General features: G+C 41.3%; 1 protein-coding gene across 1 annotated transcript in view; it reads right to left on the bottom strand.

Annotated features, from left to right (window-relative positions):
* Positions 1-1,271: 1,271 nt before the first annotated feature.
* Positions 1,272-21,108, bottom strand: part of CNOT10 (CCR4-NOT transcription complex subunit 10) — a 2,007,836-nt gene continuing 1,987,999 nt past the window's right edge. Inside the window, exon 20 of the mRNA XM_044066643.1 lies at positions 1,272-1,768. Coding sequence (XP_043922578.1) covers positions 1,611-1,768 — 158 coding nt within the window. The 3' untranslated portion in view covers positions 1,272-1,610. The remainder of the gene's footprint in view (positions 1,769-21,108) is intronic.

The following is a 21,108-nucleotide window of genomic DNA, read 5'->3' as shown; positions in this document are numbered from 1 at the left end:
TCCCTATTAGAAGAATGCAGAATATAAGCACACATTGTCCTACTCTCTTTCTTCTTCTGGTTACTGAGATGTGATTGATGCCTGGTGTATAAAGCATCCTAGGATCCAGCTCTGATGGACCTTTTGCACATCCGCAAAATGAACAGCATAAGAACACTAGATCAAAAAACTTAAATTTTGCTTGTGACATAAATAAGACATGTTTGTAAGACAGATGTGTATCTCAGGGGAGCCTCATGATCTGGAACAGGCTCCCCATCCACAACTCTATTTAAGTGTAACATTGACCAATGGATGGGAAATTGGAAATTCATCCTGGGTCTGGCCCCCATGTCCCTGACAAAGGCAGACAGTAAAGCCCAAACTAACATAACCCCACCCCCACAATTCCTTTAGAAACTTCCTAACATACTCCCTTCTAATAAACACCCCTGATACATAGGAACGTAACTGTGTTGGACTGCACAGCTAGGCTTATAAAGGCTCTGGTGGTCATTCACTTAGTATATACCTAAGACACGGTTATGTAGGCAATTTTTACGTTTTCAAATTTGAAAATATACTGCTAGCATGACTTCTATTATACATTAACTCACTGACTCATTAATCCAATTCTGGGTCATGAGACTGCCACAGTCTATGCCCAGCAGCTAATGAGCACAAGGCAGAGAGGCAGGGTATGTACATACACAGATCAATGGCCAGTGTGGTGATCACCAAATCACCTACTGCATGCCTTTGCGACAATGAAGAAACCCATCTGCTCAAAAAAGGCAGGACATACACACTTTATATTGAAGGCACTTCTGCCATGAATTATACTGGTGAGCTAAGATTTGTGTACCAGAAATGCTAACTGCTGGGTCACAAAAGCACAAGCTATGGTGTTTAATCCTTTCACTGTGGTTAAATGTATAATGGTGCTGAGTATTCCCTGTACACAGCAGAAGGGTTATATAAATAGTACCTGATTTTTCAGCTGAGAAATGCTTTTATTTACATTAATTAGTGATGCAGGAATAGTACAGGCTGAGTGACAATTCAATATTCCCTTAGCATAATACCTCAAGTATGAGGCAAAGCATACATGCCAAGGCATTACTTGCAGAAAGTAATGCGTTCAGCAGTGCAAAAGCAATTTGCCTTGAAAGTTAGGGTAAAAAAGACCTATCTGAAAAATTACCACATGGAAACTTCCATTACAGTGCCAGGGGTTTCAAGTCAGCGGACATGTCAAAACCTATGGACAAAAATATAACCTTAGCCTTCACTGAAATCAGCACAGCTTTATTCATGCCCATTACGCCACTAAATCAAATATAAATGTTAAAAAAGAAATTAAATGAAGGGTCTTAAAAAACAAATACGTGAAAATATATTTTCTAACAAAAATGTAAACAACTTAAAAATTCTCAAAGTATTTTACTTGATTAATGAGGTTAAAAAACACAAAAAAATCTTTTTAAATAAAAGTGAATTGGCTTGGTGGTGGTGTGCTGAAGATTTTCTCTGTGCAAAACCTGCTATTGAACAGTCCAGATTACTTAAGTGTCTCAGTAGCTTTGACATGGTTATGAAGTGAGAGAGCACTTATTGAATTCACAGTTTATTCACTTTCTCTGGACTGTTGTAAATGCTGGCATTTGAATAGGCTGCATGGGCTGGATAGAATGAAAGACAGGTTTCTTTCGCACATCAGGAGATGTTATTTTCAGTGATGGAAGAAGCTGATTTCTTTTGATAATCTGTAAGGCCAACTGAGTGTTACCTGAAACACAAGAAAAATACAGTTATACCAGCATTTGTTATAGAAAGGGGGCAAAACAGTTCAACACTATGTAACTGCAGGTTTATGAAATTATCACAAAGCAAAGTGAACACTTGTCATAGAAAGCAAGCTAAAATGTCTGGAAATACACAATCCAGTTACACAGCTGGAGTTTTTAATATGACATGGAAACAGAGAGAGATAAATTCAGAAGTAATGCTAGGAGTCAGTCTCTCACTCACAGGGTGATAAATACGCCTTTAGAAGTAAGGAAACGTGACTATCAACCATTATCCATAAATCTTTGAGAAATAATCTGAAGTAACCCAAACCAAGTGGGTATATTTTTGTAGCTACTTTGCATAGGACTCGATATAAAATCACAGTGACCACATATATAAATATATGTATCAGCAGGACCATTGAAAAATGCACTTTGTAGCTTTTACTCAATTTTCATTAGTCTTCACCCACAAATCTGAAAATTTTAACAGCTTTGCACATGAAAACATTTGAATAAATAAAAGGAGTGCTGTGTAGGGGGTAGGCAAAGTTTAATAAAGATAAAAACAGGCAAGTGCTTTCGTAAAAATACTTCAGACCATAAAACAATAGTAAAACAATCAATTAAATACAAAATCAAGAGACTCCATTAACCAATAGGATCACAACACTAGATCACAAGGAGATGTAATTAACCCCTTTGTTTCTTTAATTTAGGTTTCAGGAAAACCTTATCATTTAGGCCCCCTTCCATGTCAGCCTGCAAATGCAGAATCCAAAATAGCTCTCCATGTTCAGTCTCATTGTTTATAACACCCAGTCTACCATAATCATTAAATATTTCAACCACTTTAAACTTAAATGTATGCTCAGAACTGTTTTCATTAACATGTCTAGCCAGTGAGTTGTTACTGTTATTTCTTATATTCCTCATATGTTCCCTCATTCCTTCTTGCAATGTCCAATTTGTTTTACCTATATAAAATTTACAACATAACACACATTGTACTAAGTATACACTAAATTCCTGGTTTTACATGTGGCATGTACCTTAAAATTATATACTCGATTGGTAACTGGAAGTACATATCTGTTGTCGGAATCTATAAGATGAGAAAAGTTGCAGGAAGTACAAGGAAACATACCATATAAATCAGTAGCGACCCCAAATTTGTTATTACTGTGACATAACCTTTTTAATGATTTTTTATTTCTAAAAGAAAACATTGGTTGCATCCCTATCACATTGTTAATGTCTCTATCTGTTAACACACGCCAATTCTTTCTAATATCACATACAATTTTTTAGATTACTAGAGTAAGTGAGATTAATAGTAGGTGCTTTTATATTACCAATGGTATCTATGCTCTCACATGGTTGATGCCTGTTAGAAAAATAAAGAGAAGCTCTGTTCTTTCTTAGCATTTTTGCTTCATTAATACCCTGCCTTACTTCATTAATTCCATATCCTTGTGCAATTAACTCTTCATTCATCACCTCAACATCTGATAAAAATGTATTGTCAAGATTACTTAGCTAGTAAATTTCAAAACATTTGTTTTATTGTGCAGATAATCAAAAAATTCATTCTCGGTCCCCTTCCAGAGCATAGACACGTCATCAACAAAGCGTTTATAAAAGGCAATATTGGTAGAAAATCTATTGTTGGAAAGTACATATGACTTCTCCCACTGCGCCAACACTATATTAGCATAACTATTGGCGCAGGGGGTATCCATGGCTACACCTTTTCTTTGTCGGTAATAATTACCATCAAAAATAAAGGCAATGTTCTCTAGAACTGTTTCAATAAACAAACATAACAAATCTATTTGTCTTCCATCACAGAGGCCATAATCCAACAAACACTTTCTAGTAAATTCCAAACCTTCATCATTAGGTATAACTGTAAATAGAGAGCAGATATCTAGTGCTATAAATAAGCTATCTGCAGGATATTCTGCGTTCGAACAGTACATATATAACTGTGTTCATAATTGCCCCATATCATTCAAAACAACATGGTGTTCATCTATAACACTTCTTAAACACTTCACAGCATATATAAACATAATTTCTGTCACCCATCCCTGTCCTGAGCCTATAGGTCTCAATGGTGGAGCCGAGTGAAATGAGACAGGTAATTCAGTGACCATAATGTAAAGGTCGTTGACGAGAGGGTACACTTCCCGTACCGATCCATGGTCCTAGACTCCTTGTTAGGAGGATGGACGGATGAAGAAGACTCTGCTACTTCCTTTTGAGTGGCTGCCGCCACCACCATGGCATCTACAGGGACTCCTTTCGACAGAAACTCCTTGCCCTTGGGGGCAGAAAGAAACTTGTTGGGCTGCCTGGGCACGGGCTCCACAGAATCAAGGTTCTCCCACACTCTTTGACAAATCAGGTCAAGGAGTTGGTCGAAGGGTAGAGACACCCAGGAGGTGGAGGGCTGAGCACCAAATGCCTTAAGGAATACTGACTCCTCCTCAGAAGGGGCATTGGAAGGCCAGTCACCTCTTTGTTTCAGTATCTCCAGTATATCGGAGAAGGAAACATCATCAGAGGATGACTTGGGGGACCCCTCCAATTTCTCGAGGTCAGTATCAGAGGTGAGGGACTCATCCTGGGAGTCTATGTGCTTCGTCTTGCACGCTTTCTTTCTGGGGGGCTCCTCAGGCACGAACTCTGAGGGACCCTCAGAATTTCGGGGACCACTCGTGGAGGTATCCCTAGGCCCTGGTGCTCTGCTGTCCATGGATGGGCGGTGATCAGAAGCTCTAACCGGAGTGGTGGGGACAGAGTGACCGACCCGCCTGATGTAGCTGACGATCTGGCCAGCGCGGTCCGCATAGCCTCGAAGGCCGGCCCCACTGAATCCGAGGAGCGACCAGTCTCTGAGGCCATGACGGGGGTCGGAGTTCCCCAAGCCGATGCACTGAGAGGGAGGCTCAGAACCAAAATAAGCCCCGGGATGTCCCCCTTGGGCCAGACCGAAGACTCCCAAGTCCCGAACCCCGAGGACGGAGCCGACTGGGTCGGAGCCGATGCCGGTACTGATGGAGCCAAATGGGGCATCGGAGCCGGCCTAGAAACATCACATGGTGTGGAACACTCCGGCTCCGAAGACAGAGATGTGCTCGGAGGAATGATCGAAGACGGGGTCAGGACGGGCTCCAGAGCCGACTGGGTCAGAGCCGAAAACAATTTTGCCAACACCGGTGACTGGAGGAGCCTCTGAATCACCCTATCAACATCCACATCCGAAAGGGTCCTGGAGGATTTGGAGGACAGGGATGGAGAATGAGATCTCCTCTCAGGAGAAGCTGGTCTGAGACTGGGCGATCGGCTCCTAGGAGGCTCCAATACAACTGGAGTTGACGCCGGTTCCATCAATACTGATCCTTCCTGCAGCCACGAGGACAGTGGAGTTGAGGGGGTCGATGCAATTTTTGAGATTTTCTCCGGGGGCTCCGATGAAGCTGACAGAGCCAGAGATCTCTTTTTTGACTTGCCAGATTTTGACTTACCACTGGAAGATGAATCCATAGCCTCTTCAAAGGAGGGTTTTAATAGTCCCTTTAAGATGAGAACTCTAGGGCTAAATGCATGACAAAAACTGCAGGATTCCTGCAGATGGATGGCTCCTAAGCAGTAGACACAAATGGAATGCCCATCGGTAATGGACATTTTGTACCCACATTTAGAGCACTTTTTAAAACCCGAAGGTTTGTGCTCCTTGGTATCCTTAGACATCTTAACTACTATGCCCACAATGCAAAACCAAGTCTGAAACAATGCACAGGTGTTCACTCTATAAAGGCGGGAATGGTGCTAAAGTAACCAACACTAAAACAGTGACGAAACACACACCAAAAAAGAAGTACAAACTCTGAACAAGGGATTGAAAAACCACAGGGAAAAAGAAGCCCACACCCTCTAAGTTAAATGGTCTGGACCGTACTCACACAGAAGACAACACAGGAGAACTAGGCCCTCTAACTGAAATGGGCCTAGCCCGAGGGAACAGTCAGTGGGATGCCACACAACAATCACACAATCACAATTTTTTTTTTACAAACTATACCAACTCAGACAAACCTAGACAACTAGCTATGAAAATAGCTTTTGATAGGAATCAAAACTTTTCTTAAGACAAGAAAAAGAGGGTACTTAGCCACAGCCAAGCGAGACCACGTCCAAGCTACACGAGTGGCAAACGAGATCTGGGGATATGGAGCAGTGCACCATGGGATACCTGCTTAGCCCAGCCAATGAAAGACTTTGAGCTAGTAAAATCGGCTGAGTCGTGCCAATATTCGGCTCCGAACCCACGGGTAAGAATGTAGGCAAGATAGGACTACATAACATCTAGGACAGAAGAAACTGATAAACATCTGTAAGGTTTTGTTTAACAGCATTTTAAAGGGGAAAAAGTACCAACATCCAGGAAAAATGCTGTGGTGGCTGTAATACATAAAGATGGTAAAGACCCATTAGATCCAGCTTCATATTGGCCCATTTCAATTCTAAACCACGATTATAAAGTATTTATGTCTATTATGGCTAAAAGAATGGCAAAGTTGATGCCACAATTGATGGGTATGGATCAATGCGATTTTGTGGAGGGTAGGCAAACATTTGACAACATTAATAGAACAATGACAATCTAGAGGGAACCAGAATGTAAGAAAATACTGCTGCCGTTGATGGGTCTTGAAGCAAAGAAGGCATTCATTAGAGTAAACTGGGACTTTATGAGTAGGGCAATGGAAGCATTTGCATTCCCTGACACAATAATAAGGTTAATCAGGAGGATATATGAGGGACTGGAAGCGAAAATTAAAGTGGGGGGTTCCTCTCTGATCAGTTTTGTTTGAACACAGGAACCAGGGCAGGGGTGTCCTCCTTCCTGTTTGTTATTTGTATTATATCTAAAACCATTGACAAAAAAAACAAGAGACTAAGAATTTCAAAGATATAACTGGTATGGCAATCAAGAAAAGTTGGCTTTATCTGCAAATTATATTATTTTGTACATGATAAAACCAGAAAAGGACATTTCAGTGCTGTCAAACATTCTGAGACAGTTTCAATTCTTTATGGGATGCAAAATTAATGGAGATAAAACAAAAGCAATAGCTGTAAACTATGTATCCACACATGAACTGGTTCAGCAACACCCATATTTATGGGGACATGATCAAATGAAGTACTAAGGAGTATGGGATAAAAAGGTTTCTGCTGTGGTAGCTAAGGTTATGTGGGAAGAGACTAAACAAAAGATAATGTAAAAACTGAGAAACTGGAAGTGCTTGACTTGCAAGATACAAGCATTGAAATGTTTTTAGTCCCTTTAATTGTACAGACAAGTCAGGCAAGCAGGCAGATTTTTACACAAATCAAGCAAACAGGCATATCTTTATCAACCAGAAGAGAAGTTGTGGATACCAATTAATAAAGATTCAAAGGATTTTATTTGGGAGGGGAAGAGGGCAAGAGTCATGTGGGATAAGCTGATCCTTCCAACAGAACAAGGTGGTCTGGGATTACCTGATGTGAAGGGGTATTTCAGAGCTACACAGTTAAGGCTCCTATACAAAGCACAAGCAGAAAACTACAAGTAGAAAGGGATGATGATAAAACGGGGTAGATCAAGAAATAAAGATAGAGACTGGGATTTTGGATGAAGATCCTTAATAAGAATAACAATAACCATACAGAATATTCTATTCATAAAGTAGCAGAAAGTATTCTAAGAACTAAGCCAACACCGAAATGGAGAAAGGAAATTCTGCCAATAGGGATGACTGCAATTAGGAGTACAGAGAATAGGCTAGAAGGGGTGAAATTTACTGCAGAAAACGGGCAAAAGAACCAAGGTATTGGGAGTAAATAATTAGAGAGGGAAAGGCGACAGAATGGGAAAAGATCAAAAAATGTTCAGACTGAGAAACTGGTTACAGTCTGGTAGAGAGTGATTTCCTGGGTAAGAGAAACTGGATAGGAGATAATGTTCTCTGAAAGCATTCAGAGGTTTTCCCAGCTGGGACAGCAATAAAGATAAGATAAAACCAGTTAGCACTTAGTAGAAACACAGGCTGCACCATGCATCTTACCATGGATAAAGTACAGTTTTGTACCTACCATAAATGTAGATGTTCGAGGATCCACATTGCTGCAGTCCTAACTATTGGGTAGTCCGCTGTCCAGTCGGCCCGAATACCAAAGTATATGGCTGACGTCGGTCACGGCGCATTAGACTGACGTCAGTACGTCAGGGTACTAATGCGCATGACCGACGCCATATCCTCAGTCTTTTCTTGCCCCAGATGTCAGAAGACCCTAAAAAGACAAGGCCACAACCCAAAAACACAAAACATACCTGCACCAAAAGTATAGACAATATATACAAAGGTACCAGAATATAACCTCACCAACACCACCACCCCGAAACACAGAGGGGAAGGAGGGAGGGTAAATTGGACTGCAGCAATGTGGATCCTCGAACATCTACATTTATGGTAGGTACAAAACTGTACTATGTTCTTCATTCCACATTGCTGCAGTCCTAACTATTGGGTAGAATCCCAAAGCAGAGGTAAGGGAGGCTGGCAAATCATAAGGAAGCAGGAGCTGATAACATGCCTTGCAAAATAGCTGTTGCAAAACCAGCCCTAGACTTAGAGTAGAGAGGAAGGTGGTAATGCTTAGAGAAAGTATGCACTGAACTCCAAGTAGCTGCCTCCAAAATATCCTTAGTTGCCACCCCTTAGAAATGCTGTAGAAGTGGCAGTAGCCCTAGTGGAATGAGGCCTAATCCCAGCTGGAATCTCTTTGCCATGATGGGAATAACAAAATGCAATGCAAAACCCAATCCACCTAGAAATAGTTTGTTTTGACACAGGCTTGCCCTGCGAACTCAAAGCAAAAGAAACAAACAACTGCTGAGACTGCCTAAAATCCTTAGTCCTGCTTAAATAATAACGCAATTGCCTGTGTACGTCTAAAGTGTGCAAAATCTTTTCCCCTTTGTTTTGGGGATCTGCATAAAAAGTAGGCAAATGAATAGTTTGGTTTAAAGCCACACTAGAAACCACCTTAGGCATAAAGGAAGGATTAGTGCGTAATGATACCCTATCCTTATGAAAAATCAAAAAAGGCTCAACCGCCATAAGGGCCTGCAACTCAGAAACCCTTCTAGCAGAAGTAATGGCCAACAAAAAAGCAGTCTTCCATGACAAGTATTTCAGTTCAGCAGTAGCCGAGGCTCAAAAGGTTGTAGAGTAAGTTTCTCCAACACAAAATTGAGGTCCCAAGCAGGAGTAGGAGCTGTCGTGGGGTCTTATATTCTTTGCCCTCTAAGAAATTGCTTGAACAAAGGATGTGAAAACAATGGTGGGTCACAATCATAGTGAGCTGAAATTGCTGCAGCATGAATTTTAATAGAAGAGAAAGACAAACCTTTGTCCAATAACTCAGTAAGATATTGAAGAGCCACACTCAAATTAGGCTCAGAAATCTCCAAATTTTTGCTGCAGTCCAAAACAAAATCTCTTCCATTTTTCTGCGTACACTTTCCTTGTACTAGGTCTTCTAGCTTCCATAATCACATTTAAAACTTGCTGAGGAAGCTGAGACCTGCTGTCCTTCAAAACAGAATATGCCAGGCTGTTAGATGAAGAGAGTGAAGCTTGACATTGAGCAGACGACCGTCCCTCTGAGACAACAGGTGTGGAATCAAGGGTAAAGGCCATGGAGGCTTCCTTACCAGACTCCTCAGTAATGGGTACCAGTGCTGCCGAGGCCAATCTGGAGCTATTAAAATCATCCTTGGCTTGTCTTGTCTGACCTTTAGAAGCACCTTTGGGAGAAGAGGCAGAGGTGGAAAAGCATACACATGAAGATTTTTCCAACTGAAAGAAAGAGCATCCACTTTCCAAGCTGTGTGATGAAATCCCTTCGTGCAAAACTTTGGCAGCTGGTGGTTTAGTGGAGAAGCGAACAGATCTATGTCTGGAGTTCCCCATGACACTGTCAATGTTTGAAATACATGAAGATCCAGTTTCCACTCGTGGGGATCCATGATTTGTCTGCTTAACACATCTGCTAAGGAGTTCTGTGCTCGGCAGAAACCTTGCCAGAAGAGATAGTTGCAAGCTGAGCGCAGTCTCCCATAAAATCATTGCTTGCCTGCACAATGGGTAAGAATGTGTTCCCCTTGTTTGTTGATGTACCACATGACAGTTGTGTTGTCTGTTAGAATCAACACCTGCCCTGGAAGAAGTAACTCCTTGAAAGCCATTAATGCAAACTGGACTGCTAACATCTCTTTCATGTTGATATGTAGATGCTGTAATCTGGCAGGCCACTTGTCTTGTATCCACTTTCCATTTAGATGAGCTCCCAAGCAATATCTGAGGCATCTGTCGTTAGAATCTGACTTGCCTCTGGCCGGGTCACAGAGAGTCCCTTGTTTAGGTGACATTCCTGAGCCCACCACAAAAATTCCTTTTGAATGCAAGGTATTATTTGAATGACAGTGTCCAAATCCTGGCAGTGCTGTGTCCACAGATTTTGAGATACCATTGTAGCTTCCTCATATGCAGTTTGGCATTGGGAAGCACCAGAATACAAGATGCCATGAACCCTAAGGCTTGAAGGACTGTCCTTGCAGTCAGCCCGGACTGAAGAGATAGGTGATGGAAGTAACTGGAAAGATTCTTTTGTTTGTCCGGGGTTAAAAAGGCCATCTGGGCTGCTGTATTCAGTCTCACACCCAGAAAGCACATGTCTTGAGAGGGTACTAGACTGGACTTTATTTCGTTCACAGAATACCCTAGGCATCTTAGCACTGCTATGACATATTCCAAATGCTGTAGAAGGTCTTCCTTTTCTCGAGCCAGAATCAGGCAGTCGTCCAAGTAAGGATAGATTTGAATTCCTTTTAGCCTGAAGTAAGCTATCACTGGAGCCAGAACCTTTGTGAATACTCTGGGCGCAGTAGATAAGCCAAAGGGCAATGCACAGAACTGATGATGAAAATTTCCAGCTCGAAAACGCATACTTCCTGCAACTTAGTCTTATTGGCACATGAAGGTAAGCTTCCTTTAGATCTAAAGTTACCATCCAGTGATCTTTGCCCAGCAGAGGTAAAAGTTGTTGTAACGTCAACATTTTGAACTTGGGAATGTCCAGATAAGTGTTGAGGATAGATAAATCCAAAATTGGTCTCCACGTGTTCCCCTTTTTTGGTACTAGGAACAGGCGAGAATAAAATCCTAGGCCCCTTTCTGGCACAGGAACTGACTGAATAGCCCCTATTTGGAGCAACAGAGAAATTTGCTTGTGAGCCTCTTTTCTTTGTAGAGGAGGAATGTCTGGCATGCCTTTGAAAGGAGGCAAGGTATGGAAATAAAACCTGTAACCGTGGTGAATGATATCCAGAACCCATCTGTCTTGTGTAATTAAATCCCAATTTTCTTTGAAAAGAGACAGCCTTCCTCCCAAAGGTGCTGCCAGGCGAGAATGTACTGGCAGCTGAAAAGGCAGGTCATTGGGTCTGCTTACGAAAGGACTGACCCCTGCCCTCACCAGAAGTCTGAGCAGGTGAACTCCCTGTCCTAGGCCTAAAAGAACCTTGAGCTCTGCCTCTACCACGCCTAGACCTACCCCTAGACTGGGAATCATAAGCAGGATAAGTCCACCCCTTAGCAGGCCAATTTCTACTAAACTTGGAGGCTGCACCTGCAAAAAATCCTTAACAGTTTGCATAGACTTAGCCTTGTCCTCCATTTTCTTTAAAACTGCTTCCACAGGCGAACCAAACAACACATCAGACTGTAAAGGAGCATCCAAAATCCTTGTCTTAACATGCTCAGCTAAGTTCTGATCCCTCAACCAGGCATGCCTACGAAGAACAGAACCAGTAGCAGCCACCCTCGAGGAGGCCTGCACAGCATCAAAACCACACTGTAAGGAATGCTTACCCACCTGTTCAGAAACATGAACTAAATCCTGCAATTCTTTACACTCAATACCTTCAGCCAGAGCATCCACCTTAGACTTCAATTGTGAAAGGAGATAATTCTGATATTTTAACATATGAAACTGACAATTCAACGCCCTCATGGCTAAAGTGGAAGAAGTATACACTTTCTTTCCCCATCTATCCAAAGCCCTTGCCTCTTTATCAGGAGGAACAGGATTTTTAACCACAGAAGCCTTCACACCTTTAGGCCCCTGAGAGACAGTTTCTGGGTCTGCCCTAGGACTCTTAAAAGATACTTATGGGCTTCAGGCACCCTATAGTACCTATCCGGTTTAACTGGGGCAGGAGGCAAAGAGTCAGGATTCAGCGAAGCCTCTGCAAAAACATCTTCTACCACATTCAAAACAGGAGGTATAGCTAAAGGCCTATGCTGGGGTAAAAACAAGAATTCTCTAAGCCTCTTCCTGGAATCAGAGAAATCTTGACCTTCCCATTTAAAATGCTCCCTCATGGAATGCAGAGTCTCTGAAAATGAAAAATCCTCAGGAGGCAAAGCTGAAGGAGTAGAATCATCCACATCAGAATCAGAATAAGGAGGATACTCCTGCAAATCTTCAGCCGAAGACTCAGAAGCCTCCGAACATTGCTCAAAACTCTCAAACTCAGGTTCCACCCTAGGCCTCTTATCAGGAGGGGGCATAGAACCTCTAATCATTGTAATCAAATCCTCTGCCATTTAGCATATGCTTCTTAGGCAAGGACCCTGAAACACTCGGAGAAACCCCCACTGAAGCTGAAGCAGGCCTGCCTCTTAAAGAAGCCTTAGAAACAGAAGGCGAGGCCCTAACCACCTTAGGAAGAGAGGGAAGAACAGCCACCTGAGAAGCCCCTTCAGGCTGGCCTACTTCCTGAGATACATCCTGCAACAATAAAGTTTCTCCCTGAGACTCCAAAGAAACTCCTGGCAGAACCTCCGGCTCCACTGAGCCTTCTAAAGAACCGGCGGCCGGGAGTGTCAGTTCGTCCACTCTAGGCTGCCCTGCTTTGTCCTTGCGCTTTTGGCTGAAGCGGCCGGAGCATCCGACGGCATTTTATAATTACAACGCTTCCCAAACACTAACCTGGCACAGTCTAACCTTCTCTTAATCGTGCGTTTGTTAAACCTAGCACAAGAGCGGCATCCAACAACGTCGTGCTCAGGCCCTAAACAAGGTATACACAAAGTATGGTAATCCCTATGAGGTATCTGTTTCCCACAAGAAATACAGTTATTCACTTTTTCTGACATCCGGTTAAACACTGAGGCAAGAAAAAACCAAAATATTCCCCAACGGGGTACTTAGCCAACTTCGATTCGGTCTGAAACTCTGACTTCAGAAACTTTCAGAACGCCAACCTGCACTCGCAAAAACAGCTTCTGCATCGGACCATGCGGCAAAAAAGACAGAGGATATGGCGTCGGTCATGCGCATTAGTACCCTGACGTACTGACGTCAGTCTAATGCGCCGTGACCGACGTCAGCCATATACTTTGGTATTCGGGCCGACTGGACAGCGGACTACCCAATAGTTAGGACTGCAGCAATGTGGAATGAAGAACATCCTTTCTATTAGGTTATAAGTATGTCAGTGTGGATGTCAGTTTGGGAAATCTGTTCCTATTAGGAGGATAAAACTTCAACATTTGAAGTTGTACATAGTTTTGTGTGTTACTATTAAATTAATAGGTTTTAGGGGGTATTGTTTTTTTTTTTTTTGTCTGAGGGCTATCAATAAAACAAAAAGTTTCATAAGATGTAGCATAGGCTCAAATGGATATAACAAGAAACAGCTATAAAGTTCAACCTGCCAAACAGTATAAGCATGTAACACAAACGCTGGAACTAGAAATTTAACAAAAAGGTGTTACACATAGAAGGTGGGAGTAATAACTTTTTAATACAATGATGCTTTCTGTAACATCTTTAAATGTCGATGGTCGCACAGATAAATACAAAAAAGAAAGAATAGTGAACTATATTAAAAATGTAGAGTGCTATATTAAAATGAAGAGTGTGGACCCGCAGTAGTGGTGCTGCGGTAGCGTTGTCGCCTCACAGCAAGATGTTGTCGCGTTCGATTCTCAGCTAGAGCGTCTTCTGTGTGGAGGCATGCGTGAATGGGCGTGCCTTCATTGAAGGTTGTGCGTCAGGGCTGGTAACTCGGCACGTAAAAATCCACTACCAAACATTAGCGGACCAGAGTTCTGCTGTGGCGACCCCTAACCGGGATAAGCTGAAAGACACAACAACAACAAATAAAACTTTAGAGTGCAAACAGCTATGTTGCAGGAGACATACTTGGAAAGAAATGGACATGTGAATTTGATAAAGAAAGGTTTGCAGAACGGTTATTTAGCAGAATATCTGGGACAAAGGAGAATTAGGAGTACTTATATTAATTGCAACAGGAGCTCTAACAGTGATAGAAGAGGACAAAAAAAGATAACAATGGCTAAATTTGTAGTGCTAAGGGCATACTGGCAAGGGAGGAGGATTACCCTGGCATGTATTTATATTCTACCTAAAACTGCTATAATGGAGCTTAAGAAAATTCTGGGAGAAATAATCAGTTTTCAGCAAGGAATATTATTTACAGGTGGGGACGGGAATTTGATTTGCAGCAGTAAGGATGTGTCTGGGGGGATCCAGAATGGAAAGTATAACAAAGTAGGGTAGATTTTTGAAGACATTTATAAAAATATTTGGCATGGAAAATGTAAATTTATTCCCAAGATATAAAAACTGGGCTAAGCTACACACAATGTACATTTCACAGGAACATGTGCATTTAATTGAAGCTCTTGATACGCACCCACATTGGTCAGGTCTGACCATAAGCAAATCACCCTTGACATCCACATCCCACCCCCAGCTCCCAGTAAGGAAACCTCCGTAAAAAAACTTCTTTAATGCCAACTTCATGCTAGTCAAGTCAGGAGTGACAAACTTCATGACACCCATGCAGACGGGAGCTGAAAGTTCGACTGCTGAATCCTACACTCGTGCATGTATCATGCCATTCCAAACAGAACCAAGATGCTCTTCTCCAAAAAAAGGAAGCCAATCTGGTGGTCCCCTGCCATAAACAAACTATACAACAGAAGAAAGAAACTGTTGCAGAAAAGAGGAAAATCCCAGGATGCAAAAAACTCCCTTATCAGCCTTAGTAAGAAGCTGAGATCCCTCATAAAATCCTCCAAAGCTAGTTACAAAAATAAAATTGCCAAAGATTCCAAAGACAACCACAAAGCATTCTATAGTTATGTCAAGAATCTAAATGGCAATGCTCAGATATGGTCTGAGCTACAACAGAATGGCATTAAATATACTGATCCCAAGGATATTGCCAATATCCTGGCAGATCGATTTAGTGCCATCTTCAATCTCCTCTCACCCCCTAAAGGGCCCATCTCAATAACAAAAGATTGCCAAATCTCGGTAATCATGGCCACACAGGTAGAAACCACACTCTCCAAAGCTACGAATACAACATCCATGGGACCAGATGACATCCCGGGCTGTGTACTACTTGAACTACAAAATGAACTGGCACCTCACCTAAGTGTCATGTTTAATCATAGCCTTACCTCAGGCTTCGTGTTCACTGACTGACGCACAGCTACAGTTATCCCACTCCACAAGGGGGGATCCACCTTGGATCCCGGGAACTACCATCCCATCAGTCTGACGAGCTTGATCTGCAAGAGCATGGAACGCATTATCATGAAACTTATAAACAAAGACATTGGCAACCTTCAAACACTGGACCCCACTCAGTCTGGGTTCATAAAGGGCTGATCTTGTCTCCTGAACCTGAGTGACTTCTTCAAATCAGTCTCCATAGCTGTGGACGAGGGTAGGGCGGTCCACACAGCCTGCATGGACCTCGCCAAGACCGTTGACACCATCCCCCACTCTGGAATCATAGATAAACTTACTAAGCTGGGCATTAATCCCTACGTCACTCGATGGGTTACCAACTGGCTTACTGACAGAACCCAGACTAAAAGTAGCAGACTCCAAATCCACATCCAGACAAGTGACAAGTGGAGTACCCTCAGGGTTCAGTCCTGGGACCGCTCTTGTTTGGCATCTACTTCTCTGAAGTACAGGCCAACACTAAGGGACTCTGGCAAACAAATTTTGCAGATGACTGCAAACTGGGAGCCATTATTGAATCCCCAAATGTTGTGGATATTCTAACAAAAGGGCCTTACAGAAACAGATGCTTGGTGCCAGAGTCATGGGCTCAAGCTTAATGCCAAGAAATGGGAAAAACATGTACCCATGAATTACCACATACGTGGCAGTACACTAAACGCCGAAAGTGTAATGACAGACTTAGGGACACAGATGGACAGTGGTCTCACCTTCGATAACCACATCGCCAGAACAGTCAGGAAATCCTTCTATGTGGCACACCTCATCACTAAGGGCTTTTCATCCATAAAAAAGGAGGTAATTGTCCCTCTGTACTCATCCCTCATTAGACCCATTATAGAACACAATGCCCCGTTTGGTATGTACCTCACAAGACATCTGCAACAACTAGAAAGGCCGCAGAAATACCCCACAAAAAGAATCACAGGCCTAAAGCAGATGCCTTATGCTGACTGTCTAAAGAAACTCCAGCTATACTCTGTCACATATCGCCTACTCAGAGGTGATCTCTGCCTAACATACAAGGCCATGTCAAACCCAGAGTTGCTGGACATGCTACACTTAAAGAAATCCCAATCCCTCCGAGCCACACGCTCCATGGATCTTAACCTTGTCATCACGATGAATAGAACATGCTGGAGGGATAGGTTCCTGACCCAGAGACTCCCCATACTCTGGAATAGACTGCCCATACATATCAGGCAGAGCGCCTCAATGGCCCTCTTCAAGAAGAACCTTGACGATTGGATGGGAGATAGGAAATTCACCCCGGGGATCACATCAGTAACCCTACTAGACAGGGGTCCAGGAAAGTAAATATTTGTGGGAAGTAATAGCCAGGGAATCGTTATGGCTAGGCTTGTATAGGCCCTAGGGCTGATAGCCTAGTACCTACCTATAAACATAAGAAAGGATTGGGAAGAGAGATTGGACAAGAAATTCGTAAAGAAACAATGGGAGGATATATGTATGTATCCCAAATATGCAACAAAATCTAGAATATTTAGGATTTTTGCTTGGAAATGTTTACATAGATATTTTTACACCTCAAGTACAACTCCAGAGAATTCTTCCTCAGGTAGACAGCAAATGTTGGAGGTGTTAAGGGGGAGAAAGAGGTAACTGGGAGCATACTTTTTGGGAGTGTGCTGAGTTGGCAGACTTTAAGGATTCCCTGTGGGATGCACTGTCGGAGATGCTGGGTGGGCAGACTGGTGTGACGGGGAAATTATTTTTCTGAGCTATAATACAGAATCATAATTGACTAGACATGTTAAGACCTTGCTGTGTCTAATTATGGTGGCTGCCAGAAAAGCAATTACTAGAAAATGGAAACCATGACCTCAACCAACTATACTAGAAGTAGTGAATATAGTAACAGAGATAAAACAACTGGTACTGAGATCTTTAGAAAAGGGTAGGAGTAAACTGTATAGGAAAACATGGGAATTGTGGGAACAATACACACACGGGAGGAATGAGGTTTAAAAGAAGACAGGACTTAAATGAGCTATGTAATGTTTGAATGAAAATGATTGGGTAGATTATAAGTGATATTTAATGTTTCCAACTGGGAGTGTGTCATTATGGTTTGTGATGTAAAATGCTTGCAAGTAGGGTTGCATTGGTGTGGTTTGTTTTCAGTTATATAAATGCATGATTGATTGCTTATGTCATAAGTGATGTTTTAAAAAAGATGTTTCTTCTTTAAAAAGAAAGGGCAGGAATTGAATAATTTATGTAATGTTGCTTAAGTTACAGAATATATAGCAATATATGTGAAGTATAATTTTGTAAACATGAACTTAATACAGTTTGATGACTTTTATATAAGTGTAAATTTGTCTGTGTCACAAGTGATAATTCAATAAAGGTGTTTCGTGTTTAAAAAAAAAAACATATATACTACCTGCAAAGTAATGCTTAAAATTTTTAATTTTTATTGTTGTTCAACCAAAGACAATACATACATAAGTAAATACGGTACTCAAAATGGAAAATACATTTGTGATGGGTGATTTCAATTATCTATCTATATACAGATGCAAATATACTTCAAAAGTTGGGTATGCCCAAACATTCCTGGACTTTCCTAGGACAAATAGAAAATTAGCCAAGCAGTGGGCAAAACATTCCAGAACTTGTCCTTACAAACACAGCCACCAAATGTAACACTTTTACATCATCTTCATCCCTAATTAAATTTGACCAGAAACTAGTGGCCTTTTCACTTTAAGACTCTCAATCCCCCCCCCCCCCCCCCCCATGAACAATTCTTGGTTTAAGGACTCCAAATGGACAAACCTACTCACTCTATGATGATTTACTTGTAATATTGCCAGTCATGACGTAGTCTCAGCTGCTACTTACACAATGGAGTTTTACTCCCACCTAAAAAGTGTAGAGATCCCTTTCAAAAAACAAATGTAAAGCAAAACTTAAAAGCAAATCACCCTTGTGGTCCACAAATGTAAGTAAGCACTATAACAAAAAAAATTCTAAAATCCTAAAACAAATCTAAATATTTAAGGATTAAAAAAAATTAGCAAAGAACTAAAAATGGTCATACGGAATATCACAAATAAAAAAAAATGAACTGAAATCAGCATCTGAAACTGAGGATAATTATAAATCCTTTTATAATTATATTAGAAAAAAAATCAATTAAAACATCTATGATCATCAAGAAATGTGTCTGTCCTACCTGTGTACTCAAAAACAAAAAATACCACTTCTGTGGGTCTAGGACAACTTACCTTGATGTTTAATAAAGAGTGCCAAGCATGCATTTCTGGAACTCTTCCTGAACTGCTTTAACTTAAGCTCAGCTTCGGGTATATCCCTGAAGTATGGAGAACAGATGTGATGCCCTTGCATAACGGGAGCCCTACCACAGACTTAGGGAGCTACAGAACTCATCAGACCAGTTTAATTTGCAAAGTCATGGAAGCATTATATCTAACTTCATAAACTATGATATCGAAAATTTCATACAGCACTTTGGTTTTGTCAAACAGAGGTCATGTCTGGTTAATCTAGTAAACTTCCTCAAGGGTAGTGAATAGAGGTCCTTCAATCCAAATGGCCTATCTGGATTTAGCCAGAGCATTTGATTCCATCCCCTATATTGGTATTGTAAAATAAGCTAACAGATCTAAATTTAGAACATTTACTTGATAAAGTGAATAGACAACTGGCTCAAAAATAGAACCCATAAAGTTGTGACAAATGCATTTTCAGGAAATAAGGTGTGCATCATGGCTCAGTACTGGGACACCGTCTGTTTGTTACATACTTCTCTGACCTCCAAACCATAAACCCAAACCTACAGTTAACAAAGTTTACCGATGGCTGCAAGCAGGATGTTATTTTCTGATCACCACCTGATAGGGCACCACAACAAAAAGAACTAATCCTTACAAACCAACTTGTGTACTGGGAAAGGGCTACAATTAAATGTAAAAACTGTATAATTTTTTCTTTGCATTTAAACATTTACTCCATTTCATATAATGTTCAAGTCCTGCCGTTCCATAAATTTGAATCCTCCTCCTGAACATTATTCTGCATGCATTGATCCCATAGTAATTTGCTCCTTCCCTTTTTTGAAAAATATCACCTCCAGTTCTTTAAATATTGTAACTGAAGTTTTGAATACAGCAAATTGAATACTTCAGTTACAGCCATTTTTTTATTTCCATTTTCTAGTAATTGTTTTTTTGGCAGTTAACAGCATTAAATGTTGTAAGGCGTTACAGTCTCTATATTCCAGCTCAAAACAAATAATTTTCTTAGTAACATACATTTATTTATTTATATTTGTTTACCGGGACAGTACACTGACGGCTTAGCCTGGGTGAAACACAAAACACTTCACAAAAAAAAAAAAAAAAGAAAGCACTGTAAGCAATAAAAGAACGGTTTAGACTAATTACATGGAAAAAATGTGTATACAAATTCCAGTTAACAGTGCAATGTACAAACTGAGTGCAACGTACAATATATACTTTAGTTTCTAAAGTGGATCAATCTTCGGTTAATCGAGAGAGAGGAGAAGAGACTCGGAAAGGGGATAGGTTAGGTGATATGTCCTATACTGAAGCAAGACCACTTGGGCTTGGATGAATTACATTCTGAATTTGGAATAAGTGTTGACTTCTTTAATCTCAAAGGGGAGAGTGTGTCAAAGAGTAGGTACTTAACAGGAGAAAGAACGTGCAGTGTTGTGGAGTCTGGTTCTAGGGGTAATGATAGCTGGTGTGGCTTATGAGTAGTGCTTCAGGTTGTATTAGGAGTTTTTTTTTTTTTGTGAAGTCTAGCTGCAAGGGGAGTAAATGTGTAGAGTTAGAATAGTTTGCAGAGTTGGGATCCTAAAAGTAGGTTAGAGGTTTGTTTTATGCTCAGCTATTTGGCTTTTTTCTAGGGTGATACAGAGATGATCACAGAGAGGTGAGTTTGTATAGAATCTGCAGATGATGCTACAAGATCGTCTGGAAAGTGGCAATATTTTTTTGGGAGGCAGAAGGAAAAAATGGGATCCCATATTCAAGTTGAGGAAAGGAGAACTCCTTTGTCAATGGCTGCTCTGGCTGGTTGGGATAGAAAAAGGGAGATCTTTTTGGCCAAGAAGAGGAGGGAGTTTATTTTGTCTGTCACTTTGTCTATGTGGAAATGGAAGTTTAGTGACTGATCAAGCCATAGTCCTAGGTATTTGAAGGTAGAGACTGCATCTATGGAATGGTTGTGTAGTCAAGTGTTTGGTGAATTTTCCGTGGAGCTCCAAAAATCACAGTTTTGGTCTTGGTGAGGGTTGAGCAGTAGTTTATGAGCCATTGGCGGAGCTCGTTGCAAGTCTGAATGGAGTTAACATTGAATGGTGGTGTGAGAGTGACCTAATCGGTAAAAGACTATACCATCAGCATAGAGAATAACTGGTAGATGGGGGAGGTCACAAGGAAGTTTTTTAATGAATATGGAGAAGAGGAGGCAAGAATGGATCTTTGTGGTACACCTTTGGTAACAGGTGCAGATTATGACTGGGAGGATCCCATTAAGTCTGAGGTATATGTCACTGAGTTTTTAAACCAAGGAGTGGCGTCTGGACTGATAGCAATTTCAATTAGTTTGCTTTGGAGAAGACAAC

This window comes from Protopterus annectens, chromosome 3.part1 (assembly GCF_019279795.1).
Source record: "Protopterus annectens isolate FY-2018-M chromosome 3.part1, PAN1.0, whole genome shotgun sequence".
NCBI lineage: Eukaryota > Metazoa > Chordata > Ceratodontiformes > Protopteridae > Protopterus > Protopterus annectens.
The sequence above is the reverse complement of the archived record's forward strand: the minus strand, read 5'-3'. Positions and strand labels throughout refer to the sequence as shown.